The sequence below is a fragment of the Poeciliopsis prolifica genome, unplaced genomic scaffold, assembly GCF_027474105.1.
Source record: "Poeciliopsis prolifica strain line A6 unplaced genomic scaffold, Auburn_PproV2 SCAFFOLD026, whole genome shotgun sequence".
NCBI classification, from domain to species: domain Eukaryota; kingdom Metazoa; phylum Chordata; class Actinopteri; order Cyprinodontiformes; family Poeciliidae; genus Poeciliopsis; species Poeciliopsis prolifica.
The window spans coordinates 4065193-4085362 of NW_026562401.1; the positions used below are offsets into that span (position 1 = coordinate 4065193).

Consider the following 20170-nt stretch of genomic DNA (forward strand, 5'->3'; position numbering starts at 1 on the left):
GGAGCAATTTTGTCCCACTCTTCCTTAAGTGGCTATCCATCCATCCATCCATTTTCTGAGCACCCTTCTCCCTAACAGGGTCAGGAGGTGCTGGTGCCTAGCTCCAGCTGCGTTCCGGGCGAGAGGTGGGGTACACCCTGGACAGGTCGCCAGAGACAAACAGGACGAACAACCATGCACACACACACCTTTGGAAATTTGGAAAGACCAATCAACCTGACAGTCATGTTTTTGGATGTGGGAGGAAGCCGGAGAGAACCCACGCATGCACAGAGAGAACGTGCAGAAATACCCCGGGCCGGGAATCGAACCCAGGACCTTCTTGCTGTAAGGCAACATCGCTACCTACTGCGCCACTGTGCAGCCCCTTAAGTGGCTATTCTACCAGAATTAGTTCAAGAGTGCAAGACTCTTGAACATTTAAAGTACTTCAGACTTTAAATGTTGTTTATAGTCTTTAAAGTCTGAAGTACTTTTAACAGCATTTAAAGTACTTCAGACTTCACTGCCTCAGCTAAGGTCAGTGTTCACAAATCAATAATAATAAAAAAAAAGCAACAATGGCCTCCATAGGACACTTCCAATGTGGGAACCACTGCTGAGCGAAAAGAAAACTGGTATCACAATTCCCAGTAGACATCTTGATGATTCCCAAAAGTTGAACTTTCAGTAATTATATATGAAAGAAATAAAATAAAGTAACTTGAAGTAATTATATCTAAAACTAATGCAGTATTTTGCAATAAAGAACATCAGATACAGTTAAACATGGCTGTCAATGAATGGATTGTTCAACATTTTCTGCTCTTCAGACAAAAATCCTGAACATAAACCATAAATCAGCTTGTGATCTTGGGACAGGTACACTTGTGGTATTCAGAGGAATCTACAGAACACTCATGTAAAAGTATTGGAATGAATGGCCTAGTCAAAGTCTGTATTAAAATCTGATTGAGATTCTGTCAAGCACGATTAACCTTAAACAGGTTAATCGTGCTGGAACACCTTCCAATGTCTGATAAAAGACGTTTTTCTTACTTCTAGCCTATATATCCTAATGGTAATAAATGCCTCAATGCAGTCAGGTTGTGTCCCATCAATACTTAAACATGCTGTGGTTAAACCCCTTCTTAAAAAACCCAATCTGAACTCAAGTGTACTAGCAAATTTTAGGCCCATTTCTAAACTCCCTTTTTTATCTAAGGTCCTTGAAAAATTAGTTTATATTCAACTTGAATTCTATCTAAAAATCAATAATATAACTGAGAAATTCCAGTCAGGGTTTAAAGTTGCTCATAGCACTGAAACAGCTTTGCTTCGAGTTTATAATGACCTTCTTTTAACAGTTGATTCAGGCAATGTTGCGGTTTTATTACTTTTAGATTTGAGCGCTGCATTTGACACTGTTGATCATCAGATTCTTTTAAACAGATTAAAACATTGTGTTGGCCTGAGAGGCCCAGTATTTGAATGGTTCAAATCTTATTTAGAAAACAGAACTTTCACAGTTAATCTTGACCAATGCTATTCTGGGGCCAAACCTTTAAAGTATGGCGTCCCCCAAGGCTCAATTTTAGGTCCCATTTTGTTCATTTTATATTTATTACCTCTAGGTCAGATTTTTCATAAATTTAACGTTTCCTTTCATTGCTTTGCAGATGACGTCCAGATTTATATGCCCCTTAAACTAAAAAATGGAAATAATGAATCTCTTCAGTTATTGACAGATTGTTTGGCTGAAGTTAAATCTTGGATGGGACAAACTTTCTTCACCTAAACCAAAGAAAAACTCAAGTTATATTGTTTGGCCAAAGTCTTTACACTACAAAACCAGATCAGATTCTGGGTTCTTTGGCTCAATTTTGTGAGACCTCAGTTAGGAATCTTGGCTTTACTTTTGATAGCTGTTTAAAGCTCGATAAACAAGTTAGTTCTGTCGTTAAATCGAGTTTTTATCACCTACGGATTTTAGCAAAAATCAAATCTTATTTTTGTTTTAAGGACTTTGAAGGACTGATCCATGCCTTCATTACCACTCTGGACTATTGTAATTCTTTATATAGTGGCATGGTTAAATCACAGATTCATCGACTTCAAATGATCCAGAATGCAGCGGCACGGCTTCTTACAGGAACCAGGAAGCATGACCATATAAGGCCTAAACTGGTCAATTTACACTGGCTGCCTGTTATGTATAGAATAGATTTTAAGATTCTTTTATTAACTTATAAAGTTTTAAATGGGCTAGCTCCCCTTATCTTCAGGATCTTTTAAAACTTCAGTCTGTGTCCAGAACCCTCAGATCAAACAATCAGCTTTTACTTACAGTCCCTCGGACCCGACTAAGGAAAGGAGATCGGGCTTTTTCTGTTGTTGCTCCTAATTTATGGAACAATTTGCCTTTTCAGATTAGATCTGCTAGCAGCCTGGATCATTTTAAATCGCTTCTCAAAACTCATTTTTATTCGTTGGCTTTTAACTGAAGCAATTTTTTGATATTCTGTTTTATCTACTTGTGTTACTGTTGTTCCTGTGCAGCACTTTGGTGCAGTTTTATACCTGTTTTAAAGTGCTATATAAATAAATTTGACATTGACATTGACAATGTGAGTGCATTAAAGCAACCCTTTAAGTTGGGCCAAAATCCCCCCACAAAGTGGACAGAGAGATTTGATCGTCAGTTATCAAAAATACTTAATTTTAATTGAACTTAGTATTCCAAATGGTAATGAGCAAAACTACTGTCAAAACATTTAACACAAAAAAGACACGCTGGTGCAAAGAAATAAAATAAAGTAACTTAAAGTATATGAAAAACATGATAGCACAAGAAGGTTACTCTTTAAACTCTGTACCAGATATGCATAACAACGTTCAGAAACAAAATGTGCTAAAGTCCAAAAAACTCAATTTCCCATCTTTCCGGAGAAACTTGTGTGATCTGATTGGCTCATGACTATGCTACGTCACGTCCCGGAGTTCATGATGGCGTTGTCCGTGACGGCGCTGGCACGTTGACTTCTACGAGCTGTGTGGAGTTTTTCCTCCCCTCGTCTTCGTCTCCGGGTCATTTTGTCGGTGGATGAAGTCGGCAGATAAACTCCCATTTTAGTAAATATCTGCGGAAGTGAACCGCTGGTGAGTCGCTGCAGAGGCCTCGGGAAGCTGCTGCTAGCTGCTAGCTGTTAGCTGTGTGTTTATGCAAAGGTTACATGACTCGACTGAAACATTCAGTTCATATTTTAAACTTTAAAATACGAAAGCAGTAACTTTTCCCTGGCGTGTTTCAGATCATGTCTCTTCACAGACTGGCCTTCAGGCTGCGGCCAACGGTGAGCGTTTATTTATGGGCTGCTGCCTGAGATCTAACTCATTCTCCATGTTTTTAAAACCACGTTTGAGGTGTTAAACTAACAGGTGAAGATGTTTTTATTGTATTTTGCTGCTGTGCTGCAGGTGACACATGTCAGGAGTCTTCATAGCAGTGGATATGTCCAGCAGCAGGAAGCTGTGGCTGTGGAGCCAGAACCAGAGTCTGTGTCCATTTTCAGGACACAGGAAAAAGATCCAGTAAGATGTTTATTAATCCTTTTCTATGGGAATCAGGTGGTTCGGTTAAGAATCCAAATTTTAATTTATGATTACTTTAAAAAATAAGCATAAGATCATATGTTCATGTTGTCTTTAAACAGATCCTCTCGCTCCTTTATTTATATATGTAAGGTTAATATACTGTATATGTTTTTATGTTCTTCAGTGTTTGTAAACTACTGCAAATTGAAAGCACAAATTTCATTTTTTCTGTTTTAAAGTGTGCAAAAGCATGTCACAATTTCAATTGTCTGTGCTTCTTAATAGGATGAAGCCGCCACTATTAAAAGCCGATATATAAAATATTTGAAACACTAGAATTTGAGATAATCACTCATATTGACCAAAGCATTTTATCTATTTATTAAAGTTTTTAAGATTTCTGACAATCACTGTTCATTTAAACATGAAGGGCTGCTGTTATGTAATACTTTGTGCATAATTATGTATATACAGTTAAATTTATGCTTAACTTTATTTACATTTAACCAAGAAGTTTGATTCTGACTGATAAGGACGCAAACATCTCTCAAAAGATGAGGCAATGTAAAATAAGTGTCAATTTTGAAAAAAAGTCATTCATCTGTTTTATTTACATTTTGGCATAATAGAAGATTTTGCTACCCATATCAACAATGATTGGGAAAAGAAATAGTCATTAGATGTTATGGCAATCAAAAAGATTTTCTCATTGCTGAGCAGCAGCATGTTATTATTTTTATGCTTGTTGATATGAAGTGCTGTTTTTTTAATTTTAATTTTAATTTTTTACAATTGGTGTATAAATAAATACATATTAAAAGTGGACATTGTTAAAATGAGATGGTTTGAGGTTATTACAAACCCTGAAGTTGCTTTGAAGGTTTCCCATTGCGTCTGTAATAAAATCATTTAGGAGAGAACATTTTTGTTGTAATAACTAAATTAGTGAAACTAGTGTTTAAACAAGTGTTTCACTTTTTAATCGCCTTCTGTTACACTCGCCTCTATGAAAAGATAAATGCATATTATTATTTTTTCTACCCTTATTTATTTTAGTATCTTCTTTTATAAGACTTGTGGCTTGAAATTACAAGTAAATTTAGAAATAAAATGTAAAATAAAGCTGTTTTGTGATCAGATTTGTTTAGATAAAGGACTGTTTCTGTTCCAGTTTATCATTTTGTCCATCCAAAACCTCACACCTTTACATGAGTGCCCTTGAATTCATTTCCTTTTTTCAATTGGTTCTTGTTCCTTTTATTGACAGATTCCACTTACTTATGTTTAAATATTTGTAATAAACTAATAATAATTTGTCGTACCAGTGTAACAGAGAAATATTTTTATCCAATATGTTTGAGATTTGTATTCATAATGTGTATTTTTAAAGTTTTGCACTTTGTTATAAAAGATGTCCAGATGTGACCCTTCTCCGTCCCTCTCTGACCCTCCAGGCTTGCCACTCAGACAAACATGTGGGACAGTTCTACACCCTGTCTTCTGCGCATGTCCGGCCTCTTTTTCCTGACAGCTTTCCTTGGCGCTATCAGCAACAGGCAGGTTCTTCTCTGATGCTTTAATCAGGGTTAAGGTTAGGGTAGGGTTAAGTCAACAGTCAACCTGGTTATAAACCACCCTGTGTCATTTCTAGAGGAAGACGTTCAATGAGACCTGCATCATGGTGCGGCAGCCGGCCTTGGAGGTCATCTCTTACCTTAAAAACGCCGACTACAGCCAACCTTCCCTGAGATATGTATTCTGTATCCTTCAAAGCACTAAGCCGCACCGACTGCAGAGATAAACAAAAGTTCTTTTGCCTCTTGAGCCTGAATAAAACGTCTGTTGTCGTCCTTATCTGGGGGCTCAGACGGCCTGAAGGGGACAGGGAAAACAATGTCTCTTTGTCACACGGTCCACTTCTGCTACACACAGGGATGGCTGGTGCTTCATGTCCCTGATGGTAAGACGAACCCAAATCCCACAAGTGTTTATGTGAAAACCAGAGAGAGTAAAACCCTTCTCCTTCTCCTCTTCCTCATACAGCCCACTTGTGGGTGAAGAACTGTAAAGAGCTGATGCCATCGTCCTATAAGTCGTCTCGCTTTGATCAGCCGCTTCAAGCCACCACGTGGCTACGCAACTTCAAAATCACCAACGAACATTTTCTTCCAAAGGTAACATTAAAATTTACTCATTAACCTTGATGGTAGAGTTATGAAATCAAGAGACAGAGGCTGGAATTAGATCCTATTTTTTCCCATTATAAGAATGTTTTTTTTTTTTTTTTTTTGTACTTGCAGCTGTAAACACATGCCAAAGACACCCGCTGGGTAATATTTTAGTTTTGAGAAATCCGTTCTTCTACTCTAAGTTATGTTAAGTAGCCAAATTAAAAAGGAAATTAACAGTTTATAAGCCAAAGCATTCATTGGAGTCTAACATATAAGCTCTAGGTGCTTTCCAATAAAACTTGCTGATCCCACTCAAAACTGACATATTCAAAACAAACCCAGTTAACTTTTCACAGTTGTTTATGTAACCTGAAGTTGTTTTTCCCCCACGTTTTTCCTGTTACAAACACAAACTTAGTAAAAAAAAAAGTGTTTATTGAACTCTTGTACTGAAAACTTTGGTGGCGAAATGTATTCAGCTCAGTGTTTCTAAATAAAGCCCATTACCATCAAGTCTGAGTGTATAATTTAACTTCAGGAAATGCAGATGTTCTGTGAACGCCTCAGAGGTTTGTTAGGGGACATTGGTGACCAATCAGCATCATGGAACAAGGCGGTTAAATAGTTTAAATTATTTGCTGCTATGTGTTGGTCTATCAATGAAATACCCAAAAAATGGGTTAAGATTCACGTTTATAAAATGAAGATATGATTAATCCCAAGAGATACCACTAGTTTTGGACAGGGCTTTCAGAATGTGCTGCAGATATTTCCACAGAGGGTCTTTTGTCTTGATATGAAGCAAAAATTTAAAGAGACACATTTACATCTCAAAGTTTCTTTTAATAAAAAAAGAATCGAATGTTTGCAACTTTTTTTGTCCTCAGATAAAACTAAAGGAGCGGTACGTGTGGACGAAGAGGGAGGCCACCGAGGCAGGAAGTTCACTCGGAGAGTTGGTGGATCAGGTCAGTCCTTTAAAGCATCTTTATCTTCCTCTGATTCCAGTGTTTTTATGTCGATGCGTTCTCTCTCTCCCGCTCTCATGATCTCTGCTTTATTTCCACTCGAGTTAACTCTCCTTCAGGAGTCTTTAAAGTTTCATCTCTCCACCTCCACCGGTGATCAATAGCCAATGAGCCGAGCAGGGTGATGGATCAGCACAATGTTGTTGTACCACACGCATTGATGAGGACAGAAAGGAGCCAAGGATTTATGTGCAGCTGCAAAATCCTCACTTTTTGTCTGTCACATTTCAGCTTAGGGAGATTTATTGCAGGGTCTGACTTGTCAGTGTTGGTGTTTCTGGAGGCTGCTGCGTAGGATGCTAACATGATTCGAGGAAATACTGATAGTCATCCCTCTGCTGCATTATTTGATTTGATTTTCTATTAATCTGTCAATACTTCCTGGCTTTTTGTTTTTCCTTTTATCTGATAAAAAACTTGAAGCTGAAAATGGATTACATTGTGCATAAAATCCCCCCTAAGTCCATCAGCTCTTTATCATAATGTGGCGTTTTTAATATTTTTCTGTCTTTTCACAGCATTGCATTTTTCATCTGAGCCTATTTGCTTTGCTGCAGGGCATATCCCGAGTAAAGAGCAGCAGCGATGTGGTGGGAGCGGTGATGAAGGAGCTCAGGCTGCAAAGCGGCGAACCGGGAGCGGACTTCCGCCTGGCCGTGGCTGTGGACGGTGTGAACGCCCTGTGGGGAAGATCCACCATCAAGAAGGAGGACAAGACCGCCGTAAGACAAAACTCATCCGTCATCTGTTGGGTTTTTTTTTATCCACAAACAGGATGTCTTATGTGTCCTTCTAATTTTCCTCAGGTGGATCCAGAGGAGCTCACTTTGGTCTATAACCTGAAAAAGCTGATGAAGAACGACTGGGTGAGAGAAATACAACAGCTAAAGCCTCAAAACGCCGTTTTCGAAACCTATTTTTGACATTTACCACCTTGTTTCAGAGCGGCGGCGCCATCATTACCACTCTGTCTCAGACGGGCTCTCTCTACTGTCCAAAATCCGCCTACTTGCCTCAAGATCTTCTCGGAGAGGTAAGAGAATATTCTGTTTCATCTTGATGTTTGATCAGCTTCTCCTCAGAGAGCTGCAGATGATTCAGCTCTGCTGCTCAGTTTAGGCTAATGTACATAAAACAATGATGTCTAAGTGGATACAAACGCAGCAACCGTAGCATAAAGGAAACCACCACATTTAGTGACAAACCTCATCTATATTGGGTCTTTAAAAGATAAAAAAATTCTTAGAGTAGTCTCAGTTTTACATCTTGAGCAGTTTTAAAGACATCCAGAGTTGTTCAGTGTTTAGTTGAATTTACTGCCTTACAGTAGTCATAACCCAGGATTCTTTCCATATTTTTCCATTGTTCCACCTTTTTAAATATGCTTTGAGTTTTCATGTCCTAGACCAGCCAACATAGTACCCAAGTGAAGTGTAAGAAAATTGAGAAATTGTTTCTAAAAGTTTTTACTTGCAGAAATTTGAAAAGTGTGCCATACGTCCGTTCCCTTTCAGTCAACACCTTGCACACAAACATCTTTTGCTTCTGTTACAACTTAAAGTTCTGTTCGACTGGATGGAGAGCATCTTGGAGCTTCATTTTTCTGAACTTTTTAAAACATGAATATGCTTTGAATCAAGTGTAGCTCAGGCTGTATGTTTATGGTTGTTGCCCTCCTGAAATGGGAACATCTGCCTCAGTTTTCACTCTTCTGGAGTCTATAACTGTTATTGCGTTGTGTGCATTTATCACATTAAGCCTCCCAGGAGTACATTAAAGTTTGTTGAGTTCCCCTGGTTTGGATGTAAAGATTTATGCTTATTAAAGATTGTCTCCAGACTGCTCTCAATTTCAAACAACCCCTAGGCAGATATATGTCCGTTATAATGTACTTCTCTTAATATTACATTTATCCTTAGAGTATCATATTCTGACTGTTTGGCAGGAAACTGCCTGTTGAACTGTTTAACTTGCAGTTTTTGTAAAGAAAAAAAAGCTTTTTACTTTCTTCACAGCACAGAAGTTATTTTTGCATTGAAAAAAGGAGAGTAAAGCAAATAATGACTCACATTCGTCTTTTCGACACTGCAGCACTTTACCATGTGACTTCATTAAGTCGTTTTGAACTAATTACTAGTATATTTGTTGTGCGACTGCACACCAGGAAATCAGTTCATCCGAGGACTGATAAATGCCTCTTCTTATGCCGGGAGGCATAAATTACAAGATTTAAAGTGCGATCACGTAACCCACCTAATGGAAAACATTTGCATTATATGAATATAATATTTATTATTTACTTCACCCTTGACTGTGTGGGCTTGACTTTACACATTAATGCATATTTGAAAACATTTATCATTCACTTTGTTCCTCTTCCCTCCTCCAGTGCCTGAAGCAGTCATCATGGTTTCTGACTTTACTTTTTACATGTAAATTTATTGAAAAAATTGCACTGAATTTGTGATCTTAGTGCACACTTCAGGATAATAATTCAAACTATGGCTTTAAATGTGTCACACACCTGTAGACAACCGACTTCTTGTTGGGTTCTTTAACTTCCTGTCGGTGTCGTCTTCACTCTTCATAGAGAGGCTTTGACAGCATGGATCCGTTCATCCCCGTATCGGTGCCCAGCTACAGCGAGAAGGAGTTTGAGAGCTGTTACCTTTACTACATGGACCGGAACTGGCTGCAGCACCCACAGAGTGAGTTATTATCCTGTCACTCTGCAGCTGTGTGATTAGAAATGAAACGTAACCAGAGTTTTCCGACCATGTTTGCTTTCCCATCAGGCCGAACAGAAGAGGGGAAGAAAGAACTCATCTTTTTGTGTAACATGAATCCATCCCTGTTCGAAAGACTGTCTGGCTACTTATGAAGTCATTTCATCACAACAATGCCACCTCATTAGAAACATACAAACGCTGTGGTGTGTATCATGCTGTAAATTATTCTACTTTGTTGTTTTCATAATAAAACATTATCAAGAAAAACTGTTTGTTTTTTTATCTTTAAGAATATCACTAACAATTTTACAATTTGAAGAACTTGGGTCAAGGTCTTGTTTGTCACAAAGTTACACCATCCATCTTTAACACTACTGGAAATTAAATATTTGAATGTTAAATTATTCTCCTGGCTAAGCTTTGTTTGTGTTGTTGGATTTTATTGCTAAATGCAAAAAACACAGTCGTCAAAAAGCATTTGTCGCGTTACCAATATCTAGTTTTTACACTCGTACAAGACATTTTAAAATCATACAAAGATGACATCAGTAAATATATAATATAAAGTTTTCAAGATCAATTATCCATAGATACTTTGCTCTATGTTAAGGGTAATTAACCCCCTAAGCCTAATGGCTTGTTCCTCCATTTGGCAGTATCAAGTGTGGATGAACTTTGACCCACCCTTATTTTAGGATTATGTATGATTTTGAACATCAACAGCCACCCTGAAACATTTAAGCAGGTTTCGGTCCAGCCTTTCACCGAACCCTCTCTGAAAGCCGTTTTTGATTTTTATTGCGTGAGATGAAAGATGTGCTGCAGATGATGGAACAGCTGCATAACCAAGTCCTCATGAACTCGAGCTGCAAACTGATGGCCAGATATTGCTTTTCAAGATGTTCTGCTAGAGAGCAGAGTTCACGATTCCATCGATGAAATGAAGTCGTCCAGGTCCTGAAGCAGGAAAGCAGCCTCAGACAGACATGTTTCCCAGACAGACCTTCTGCTCTGGGAACCTTGTGAAATCCCCCAGAATGAGCAGGACAGTGTCTCAGGCAAGAGGAATGTCTGGATTTCCCTCCCGCACATTTGCACTGCAACGATCTTTGATAAATATTCTCCAGAGGATGGATGAAATGTGGATGTTCTGTTAATTTGATCCTCATCTTTTACCAGTATTGTCCGTCTTTATGAATTGTGCTGTTCAGTTGTGATTGCTTCTACCTCAGCCCATCTCAGTCTGCTCAACCTGCTTTATTTGTTCTATAGGGTTTTTTTGTTGTTGTTGCCACTTTTAAAGTATTTTCTCCCCTGATTACAATGGATCGCGTTCAATTTCAGGAATAATGGCAGATACATTTTATGCTATTCATCAGCACTGAAAACAACACGTTCTCTGTTTTACTCCCCTCAATCCCGTTTTGACGGTAGAGCGCCCTCTGGCTGCAGCTCAGGATTAACGTCCACGCTGTTCACGTGATCGCTTTGAAATTCACGTGACCAGTGCAAAAAAATAAAAAAAACTGATCAGAAACTGATCAGGAAGTTCCCTAATGGGACAGCAACAGACCAGCGGAGGAGTGTTGTCACCTGAGCTTCCCCTTCAGGAAAGGTCGGAGGTTATTCTCGCTTCTTCTTCAGGTGATTTGATCGTTCATAAAAGGTTATTTTATTCGCCTCCAGGTAAAATGGGGCTGCTGTTGCCATCAGCTCTTGTCGCAGCTCTTGTTGTCAGCGCAGCGGATGTGATTCTTTGCGCAGGTAACCCAAAACCAAAGCAAAAAACAAAAACAAATATGTCCTCCTTGTGTTTTATGTGCAGTAAGGATGTTTTTTTTTTTTACCCTCATAGGAATCAATGGATGTGTTGCCAGAAACTTTGGCCATAACTCTGTGGTGTGTGAGTGCAATTCCACCTACTGTGATGGTGTTGGTCCGGTCAGCCTGCCACCTCTGGGTCAGTACTCCACCTACCTGAGCAGCATGGCAGGCAGCAGGATGGAGCCAGGCCACGGTCAAGTCCAGGTCAACAGCACTGGAGCAGGTAGGAGGATGAGCTCTGGGATATTGGGACATCAGTGCTGTTCCCTGATGAGTTTCCTTCTTCCAGGTATCAGGCTGACGATCATCCCCTACCAGAAGTACCAGAGGATCAAGGGGTTCGGAGGAGCCATGACCGACGCAGCAGCCATTAACATACTTTCTCTCTCTGCTGGCGCACAGGAGCAGCTGCTGCGGCAGTACTTCTCCAAAGAAGGTAATGATGATCAACTTTATGAAGGTTATAAAGTGGCCGAGTTTGCAGTGCGACTTTAAGTCATAAAATTGCATTGAAGTGGTTATTCTGGTTAGATGTTTCAAATCAACTTGAGGAAAAAATAATGCCTTGCCGTTGTGGGGTTTCATTTTGTTGTTTATCAAGAAAAAAGTATATATTTTGTTTTTAAAAAGTGCATAAAAATAAAAGTACAGATTGCCCAGTGGGAAGTTGTTCCTTCGCACTGTTGCCTCTTGCTTGTTTTGAAGGAGGGATTGATCAGTGACTTGCATGGTTTTATTGGAGAATGCAATTTGCTTATGTTTAGATGGTGGACTGATTGCGTTATGTACAGATTTATGGGAGTGGATCGTCTGAAGCGTCTTAAGAAGACATTAGTTGAGAACTAGAGTATAAAAATAAACCAAAATGAACTGCATTGTTGTTTTAATGTAACACTGCAAGTGACTGTTTTAGATGAAGCGAATATTAAACATAAATGCCAAAGCAATGCACTTCATCCTGCAGTGTAAAATGAAAGCCTTATTGTCTTGCTATGTTTGACAGCAGCAGGATCCAGACTTTCTTGTAATCTTGGTTTTCAAACAGTCTTCCAGTATTTACCTTTTGATTTTTAGTGTTTTCCTTCCAGTTTGTGGCTGTTTTTTTTATTTTATTTTTTTTTAATTTAGTAACATATTTCAGTGCTGGTGTGTATTTATGAGCATTTTCCTGCTGGGACTCCAAACTGTGTCCAATCATCAGCCGTCCATATCAGTGGTGTAAAACGTTCTGCAACACAAGCCAGAATTGTCCACCTGAAGGTATTCAGCGCTGTAATATGGATTTATTAAAAAAAATAATAATAATAATAATTCTAATAAATTCTTAAGGTTTGTAATTTTATACTTGAAATTACAATGAAAGCCAAACACGTGGTGAGTAATTACCAGAGTAGTCAAGTTGGAAGTACTAGTGGGCTGAAAAGGTAGATTTTCTTTTATCTGTAATAATTTATTTGCTGCAGAATTTGATTTGCACTCAGGGGCCGCAGAAAATCATCCCAAGAGCCACAAAATAGTCCCCGCCCCACATTTTGGACATCCATGTGCTTTTTTTAGATTTGAAACAATAGTTGCAACTCCTCCAAACATTTATGCTACCAGTGTGGTCAAATAACTCAATCTTTGTCCTGTTTGACTATTAAACATCTCCCCAGAAGACATTTGATCTGACAATATTCAGATCAAATATTCAGATAAAATCTTGAACTTCATTCAAGATTTTAGGTGTAAATACTGGAGCAGATCAATGAAACGCAGTCGGGTGGTACAGCAGTAAAAGTGATCCAAACCTCGCTTCAAAACTGGGTTTGGAATTTAAAATGGGACGTAAAATATTAATGGTTGTCATGTGACCACCCAGAAACATCTGGCCACCTTGAAGCCAAGTATATGGAGTGGTACTGAATGCGGACATAAAAGCATCAAACTGTAACACACCACTGCATGACATAAACTTTCCCCCATCCAGGATTACAGCTTTTCTGCCCCCCCTCACCTCCAAAAATCATAAAATCTTTATAATGTAGATTTAGCCATTTTGGCAGAAACCTCAATCTGGAGATTTGGTTTCATCAGGCTGCAAATCCTGTTGGGAGCAGATTCAGATCTAATGACCGACCGGGTCACTTTAATTCTTTTACCGCAGCAAGCTGGTCTGAAATGATTTAGAGTTTGGAGATGGTGGTTCAGACTGCTGAGTCGAGGAAAATCAAGGTATAATAGGAAAATGTTATTTCTTCTTTTTATTATTCAATTTAAATGCGGCCTCATTCTCAGCATTCCTCCTCGGTTAGATTGTTCTCGGATGTTCAAATGACAGAAAGAAAAACAGAAGCAGTGAAAGTGTTCTCTTAATTGTGTCTTTCGAAAAGTCTTGCAGACATCATTTGTTTTCTATCATTTTAAAGATGTTTTTGGTTGTTGTTTTCAGCTGAAAGAAGAAAACAGTTTGACCTTCTCCATTAAATTTGTTAGTACTACAAGGTATGCTGCCCCACAACTTAATGTGGGAATGTTTTTTCCTTTTTTTTTTTATAAGCCATTCTTTGTAAATGTCAGTGAGGTTTTTATTTGCAAAACACCATAAGATCACCAGCTTTTACAGAAATAGCTTATCGCAGCAGCGGCATGCAGATCTTTATCGTTTCATCTTTGAGAATCGTATCTGATCGTGTCACCTGCACAGTACCAGGAAAGAGATTAAAGGACTGCGAAGTACAACGCTCGTAATCCTATTGAAGTTTTTATTCACAGTGCAGAGATGAAAGATTTCTAGTAAAGTGAGTCAGGCGTGTCAATGGAGCCTTAATTTATTCAGGGAGCAGCGGTGCCGTCATGGTTTGGAGGAGAGCATCGGCAGATTCTTCACACCTGCAGATGTTTAAAGCTTTGTGACATCTGCACCAGCTGCGGGGCTCGGTCCGACGCTCGAGGGCCACCTGAGCAGAATTTGAGCCCAATTTTCAGATAAAGCCATGAGCCAGAGGACGTTTTGTACTTGTGGCAACAAAACAATTGACTATTTTAGAGACATCAGTTTATGTGGTTCATTAAATAAAAAGCGCTGAAAATAAAGCAAAAAATAAATAAATAAAATAAATTGTACTAAATTTATTGTGCAAAAAATTGTTCTAAAGCTCAGTCACAAAAAACTGAAATCATTTAGTACTCGGTAACTGTATAATGTATCAAAAAATATGCATTTTAGTTTAAATGTGATATTCTTTTAAATAATATTTATTTTTTTCTTTTACAACAAATTAAACAGTTGAGCAAATTTTAAATGAAAAGTAACACAAAATATAGTATGAACAGCAAACGGCAAAGAAAATTACTGAGTATTACGGGGCTCTTGAGGGCCCCCTGCTGGTCTGGAGTCCCTTGACGGTGGCTTGGTTAACTTATGCCTTGGGCCGGCTCTGATCACTGAAGACTCTGGACCGTTTTTGTTTCTCTGTGTTGTACCAGGCATTGGCTATAGCGTTGTGCGCGTCCCCATGGCCAGCTGTGACTTCTCCACTCGGCTGTACACCTACGCTGACACACCCGGGGACTACGACCTGAAAAGCTTCGCTTTGGCCCCTGAGGATGTGAAGATGAAGGTCTCTGTCTTTACACTGATGCAGAAACACGTCCATCTCCTAATGTGTCCTCATCAACATTCTCTTCCTCTTTGTTTCAGATCCCTCTGCTGCTGCGTGCCCAGGCCTTGTCCCCTCGCCCACTTTCCCTGCTTGGCAGCGCCTGGAGCGCCCCCGCCTGGATGAAAACTAATGGTGCACTCATAGGAAAGGGCTCCCTGAAGGGCCAGCCGGGGGGCAAGGAGTATAAAACATGGGCTCAGTACTATATCAGGTGACTTTTGGGTCTTTTACCTTGAATTGTTATCACACATCAGACAGGCCTGATACTGGAGACATAAATTCTGATGCATTTTAACTTTCCCTGGCAGGTTCCTTGAGGAATATGCTAAATATAACCTAACCTTCTGGGCGCTGACTACAGGAAACGAGCCCTCTGCAGGACAAATGACAAACTACAGGTCCCTGATTTAATTTGGAACAATACGCAGCATCCTTGTGGCTTAAAAATGCTAAAAAAAAAATCACATTAGTGTCTTTGTGTGGTCGCAGTTTCCAGGCTCTGGGCTTCACTCCTGAGAAGCAGAGGGACTGGGTGGCTCTGGACTTGGGCCCGGCCCTGCAGTCCTCAGCACACCCACACACACACATCCTCATACTGGATGACAACCGCCTGCTGCTGCCCCACTGGGCCCGAGTGGTGAGTCCAAGGACAAAGAGATAGAGCAGTGGGGAAGGTCGTCTTTGACTTTGTTCAGCCCACATGGTGGCAGATGAGATCACCGCAGTTATATTTTGGGAAACCAGCAGTAGACCAAACATTCAAAAAGGAAAGTGAAAGCAGAAAGTAGTGCCATGTAAGGTCAATTCAAATGAGCAAAGTCTGCTGCTTTTCAGTTTGTGGTAAAATGGCAGTCGTAATGAAATTATGTTTCCATATAAGTCACATGCAAGTCATCCTGAGTGCTGAAGGAAATATCTGATATTTACTCTAAAATTTAGTTCATCTCATCTCAAAGTCTTCATATTCCTGGTGTGTCTCAGGTGTTGCTAAACAATTTTCCCACAGATAATCTGACAAATTCAGTCAGCTCCCCCAAAAAATTATTAAAGAAGTAGAGAAAGGCAGAGAACAAAGTCTGGAAATATATATTTTTTCCCTTTCTTATTTGCTTTTCCAATACTTTTCCAGACTTTACATCAAATTTCATTCTCTGAATGTGGTGCATTACTTTATTCTGGTCTTTTTCTTTCTATAAATTTCTGATTCTTCAAACTGAAACTTCAGGTTAGGAGCGTTCAACTGGGGGCTCGCTAGTGGTGTCAGTCCAACCCACCAATGAGTTCATCAACAAACGGAACATCTGGGAAAAGAATCGTGAAAAAAAGATGAAGATTTCAAGTGACAAAAAAATATAAATTGTGTAACTTTAAGTTTCATTTTGTTTTAAATTACAAACCAATAAGAAAAATACTAACAGAAATCAAACGTTCTTTCAGAGCCCAACCTGTCATAGAGGATCTTTCTCTAGTTGTAAAACAAGATTAACGAAAAAAAAAATTAGAAAGACGTCAGAATACTTTGCTGAATTTGTAGGAATTATGAGTCTTTTTTTTTTTCTTTCACATTAGTAAATCGCTACTTTACTGCAGTGTTTGAAATGTAATTAGTTTGAATGTCACATTTGTGTTCTGTTTGCTGCATTTACGTTGGAAGCAATAAAATAAGTGATAGATGAAAACAGATCATTTTAATTCTGTTGCGTAATTCACTGGACGCCCGGCGCCTGATCTGTTGGCTTTCACTGAAAATGAGCGATTGAGTTGAATAGCAGCTCTTTAGGGAAAAAAATGTGTGTGAGAACATTAAGTCTCTCGTTTCAGTAGAACTAACAGTAATTAAAAGCCAGTTTAACATCTGGAGACTGTCGAACGAACAGATGTAACTGAGTCTCTTGAATTTATGCCACAATTGTCATCTCAATTGTCACATAAATTAGAGGGATTCAGTACAGATTATATGATCGTATGATCAGACAAAATAAACCTCTAGTTGCAGTACTGGTAATTATCTTTTTTTTTTTGCCTTTTTGTCCCTCCAGGTTCTCAGTGACATTCATGCAGCACGATACATTCACGGCGTGGCGGTGCACTGGTACCTGGACAGTCTCGTCCCTGCGGAGGCGAGCCTGGGAGCCACCCATCAGCTGTACCCAGAGTACTATCTGTTTGGCACGGAGGCCTGTGCGGGCTGGAGCCCAGCGGACCGCGGGGTGAAGCTGGGCAGCTGGGATCGGGCAGAGCAATACGCACACGACATCCTAGAGGTGAGCTCATCTCAGGGTTGGCGCTTGTTCCCTCACATCCACTGTTGCAGGCGTCAGATTTGACAAGCTGCGAGCCGTCCCCGAGAGCCGCGTCTCCCTCCCCTCCAAGCTGCAGTGCAGGTTAAATGTTGCACTCTGCTGCACACACACCCACACACACATACACATACACACACTACAGAAACTGCCTGCAGGGGCTGCAGAGCAAGCTGGAACTGGTGTTCTGTGTCATCTTACTTCACTTTCGCTGGGGGAAACTGGAGTCCTTCCATCCTATTCATTTTGTGCTCATTCAGGTATTAGACGTACCCTGAGTCAAGAAGAACTTGATCCTGTCCGTGTCTCTCTGCCGGTGTCACGTTTTGCCATGTTACCAGCTAAAACTTTAATGCGCTTTACTGGGATTGTATGGGATGGATGGATAAAAGGTAAAGGATAAATGTGTAGTGGAAGGCAAACAATGGACGATTTTCAAATAATTTTCCAAAAACAAATCTGAAAAGCATTGCACGTCTTTGGACTTGATATCAGCAGAATCAGTTTCTACTGGAAGAACAGTCAGAAGTCCTTTGGGCATTTTTGTACACATCTAGAAATGGAAACATTTGCCTGCTCTTCCTTGCAAAAGTCCTTCTAAGAAATCAATATGTAAACATCAGTTTTCAAGACTTGACAAATATTCAGTCGAATTTTGGTCTGGACTTTGACCTCGTCAAAGGACTCTAACATCTCTGCTATGTCCCTTTATTTAGAAATGTCATAGTGAAGAAGGTTGGACACAAAATGCACATCACACTATTACTTGTAAAACTTTTTAAAAGCATGTTCCATTCTTAATTTGAATTAAGCCGCGTCCGATACTTTGCGTTGGTCCATCGTATTATATTCCAAACTCCGGTGTGTGTTTGTAGTGTGACAAGACACTGAATGCCCAGACAACAGTTTTACTTCATGAAGATACACTTCTCACTACTAGTTTCAGAAGACATACGAGGGAGTTTTCTCTGTTTCAGGACTTGAATCACTTCGTCGTGGGCTGGACTGACTGGAACCTGGCACTGGACCAGACTGGTGGGCCAAACTGGGTGAAGAACTTTGTGGACAGCCCCATCATAGTGGACGCCAAGCGGGACGTCTTTTACAAACAGCCAACTTTCTACAGCATGGCCCACTTTAGGTGATGTTTTTTTTTCGTATGTTTCCTTTTGATTTTTACAATGAGATCTTATGTTTAGTCTTTGTATACAGTGCTTTCCTGTGGGAGGGGTCGCAGAGGGTGGGAGTGTCTGCTAGTGGGAAGACACAGCTTGAGTTTTCCGCCTTCGTCAGACCAGACGGCTCTGTGGTTCTCATCGTTCTCAACAGGTACTAATAAAGAAATGGGTTCTAATTAGTGCAGTTTAGTGGTAAATACTAACCCGCTGTGTGTGTGTTTGTGTTCAGGTCATCATCAGCCATTCAGTTTGAGGTGTGGGATCCTGCTGTGGGTTATATTCCCTGCACCGCGCCGCCCCATTCGCTGCTCACAGCGGCTTGGAACGCACACTGAGATTTAACAATGTCGCTCTTTAAAGTTTCTCTGAGCACCGCGGACACAAAAACAACCATTTATAAATCGCATCAAACTGTTATGTCTTCATTATGGTCTGCACCATTTACACGCCGGCACACTTGGCGGTTTTTTATGTCGGATCATATAATTTAAGAATATGCTGAATCTGTTTGTGACAAAATCTCTAGACACCATGCACTTATGTATGCAAATGATTTGGCCTCATTTTCATTTTTGAGGATTTCCTAAATAGGAAAACTGCACTGGAAAACTTCATCATGACTTCATGTCGTCATAGTTTCACTTGTTCATTCTCACAATCGTGCTAACTTGAGATGTTGAGTAGAGGCCGCTACTAACCCGCCCTGCCAATGTTTACATGCAGAGATTAATTGCTTTTGAAGATTTGATACGGAGACACTCAGGGTTTAAAATGGGAGCAATTTGAGTTTTAGATGTGTTGCACCTGTTGAACTGGATTTCTTCGTCAAGTGGATCTCATTCAACAAGACTTTAGTTTTCACCTGGGCTGTTTGGTGAAGCAACCCAAGCAGTGAGGTGATTGGAGACGATCCGCATAAACGGTGTCAGTATTAAACCCCAGCTAATAGGATATAAGCTTATCTTTAAATTGGACATAATTATAAGGCATAGTAGTTATGACTAACTAATAACTATTGTCAGTTAAATAGCTAGTAATAGTTTAATAACTATTATTGGTACATATAGGCTATTAGTTAATGGAAACACAGCTTCCATATCAGATTTGGGCTCACAAATCAAATGGCAAAGTATGAACATCAAACAACTTGTTGGCTTTTCTTGTCACAAATGCTTGTTACGGTGATTGTCCACTAAGTTCAGTTCGTAGCCCAAATTCTGAGTTAAATATGGATCTGGAAACATCGATTTCAAGCTAATCCATTGCTATCACTAATATGCTCGTTTGTTTTGTACTATGAATGTGAAAGTACTCGGCATTATGCCAGAGGTCCACTCTGGCATAATGTCCCCACTGGCTGGAAGAGGAGCAGATCCAATGTCAGTTTTAATATGAACACATTTCTGTTCTGCACAATTACTGTAGCCAGTTATTTAAATAACTCCAAAGAACCTCAGCATATTTTAATCGAGTTTGTGAAGCTATTTTTTTTTTCACCATTTTTTTAAGCAACAGCAATAAATGAAAGTAATTTATTCACAAGTGCTGCTGAGGCCTCATCGTGCTACTAATGATCCTTCTGATCAACAAAGCTCATAAATGCCTTCTTTTAGTTTTATTGTGTATAAAGCGCACTGTTCAAAATGTTTCTTAATCAATATTAAATGCACTTTTAGCAAGCAACATTTTCTGTCAATTTATTGATACATCATAAACATTTTAT

General features: G+C 39.6%; 2 protein-coding genes across 2 annotated transcripts; both read left to right on the forward strand.

The window, feature by feature from the left end:
- Positions 1 to 2979: 2979 nt before the first annotated feature.
- Positions 2980 to 9832, forward strand: dap3 (death associated protein 3). The gene is made up of 13 exons (XM_055048159.1): positions 2980 to 3138; positions 3291 to 3332; positions 3457 to 3570; positions 5028 to 5129; positions 5225 to 5333; positions 5441 to 5533; positions 5617 to 5747; positions 6632 to 6712; positions 7330 to 7494; positions 7579 to 7638; positions 7716 to 7805; positions 9363 to 9480; positions 9568 to 9832. Exons 2-13 carry the CDS (start codon positions 3294 to 3296, stop codon positions 9651 to 9653), a joined length of 1188 nt encoding a protein of 395 aa, XP_054904134.1. The 5' UTR covers positions 2980 to 3138; positions 3291 to 3293; the 3' UTR covers positions 9654 to 9832.
- A 1184-nt stretch (positions 9833 to 11016) lies between these two features.
- Positions 11017 to 20130, forward strand: gba (glucosidase, beta, acid). Its single transcript, XM_055047679.1, has 12 exons — positions 11017 to 11116; positions 11188 to 11265; positions 11357 to 11548; positions 11615 to 11761; positions 14794 to 14927; positions 15008 to 15180; positions 15278 to 15367; positions 15459 to 15606; positions 17009 to 17233; positions 18247 to 18410; positions 18482 to 18598; positions 18677 to 20130. The coding sequence occupies exons 2-12, from the start codon at positions 11193 to 11195 to the stop codon at positions 18780 to 18782; spliced, it is 1569 nt and encodes a 522-aa protein (XP_054903654.1). The 5' UTR covers positions 11017 to 11116; positions 11188 to 11192; the 3' UTR covers positions 18783 to 20130.
- The last annotated feature ends 40 nt before the right edge of the window (positions 20131 to 20170 follow it).

Bases quoted from the DNA above. Each gene is read 5' to 3' on its own strand.
- dap3 (XM_055048159.1), top strand. From the start codon at position 3,294: ATGTCTCTTCACAGACTGGCCTTCAGGCTGCGGCCAACG. The intron at 3,333-3,456 runs GTGAGCGTTTAT...GCTGTGCTGCAG, and splicing joins CCTTCAGGCTGCGGCCAACG to GTGACACATGTCAGGAGTCT. The intron at 5,334-5,440 runs GTATCCTTCAAA...CTGGGGGCTCAG, and splicing joins TTCCCTGAGATATGTATTCT to ACGGCCTGAAGGGGACAGGG.
- gba (XM_055047679.1), top strand. From the start codon at position 11,193: ATGGGGCTGCTGTTGCCATCAGCTCTTGTCGCAGCTCTTGTTGTCAGC. The intron at 18,411-18,481 runs GTGATGTTTTTT...CTTTGTATACAG, and splicing joins TACAGCATGGCCCACTTTAG to TGCTTTCCTGTGGGAGGGGT. The intron at 18,599-18,676 runs GTACTAATAAAG...GTTTGTGTTCAG, and splicing joins GTTCTCATCGTTCTCAACAG to GTCATCATCAGCCATTCAGT.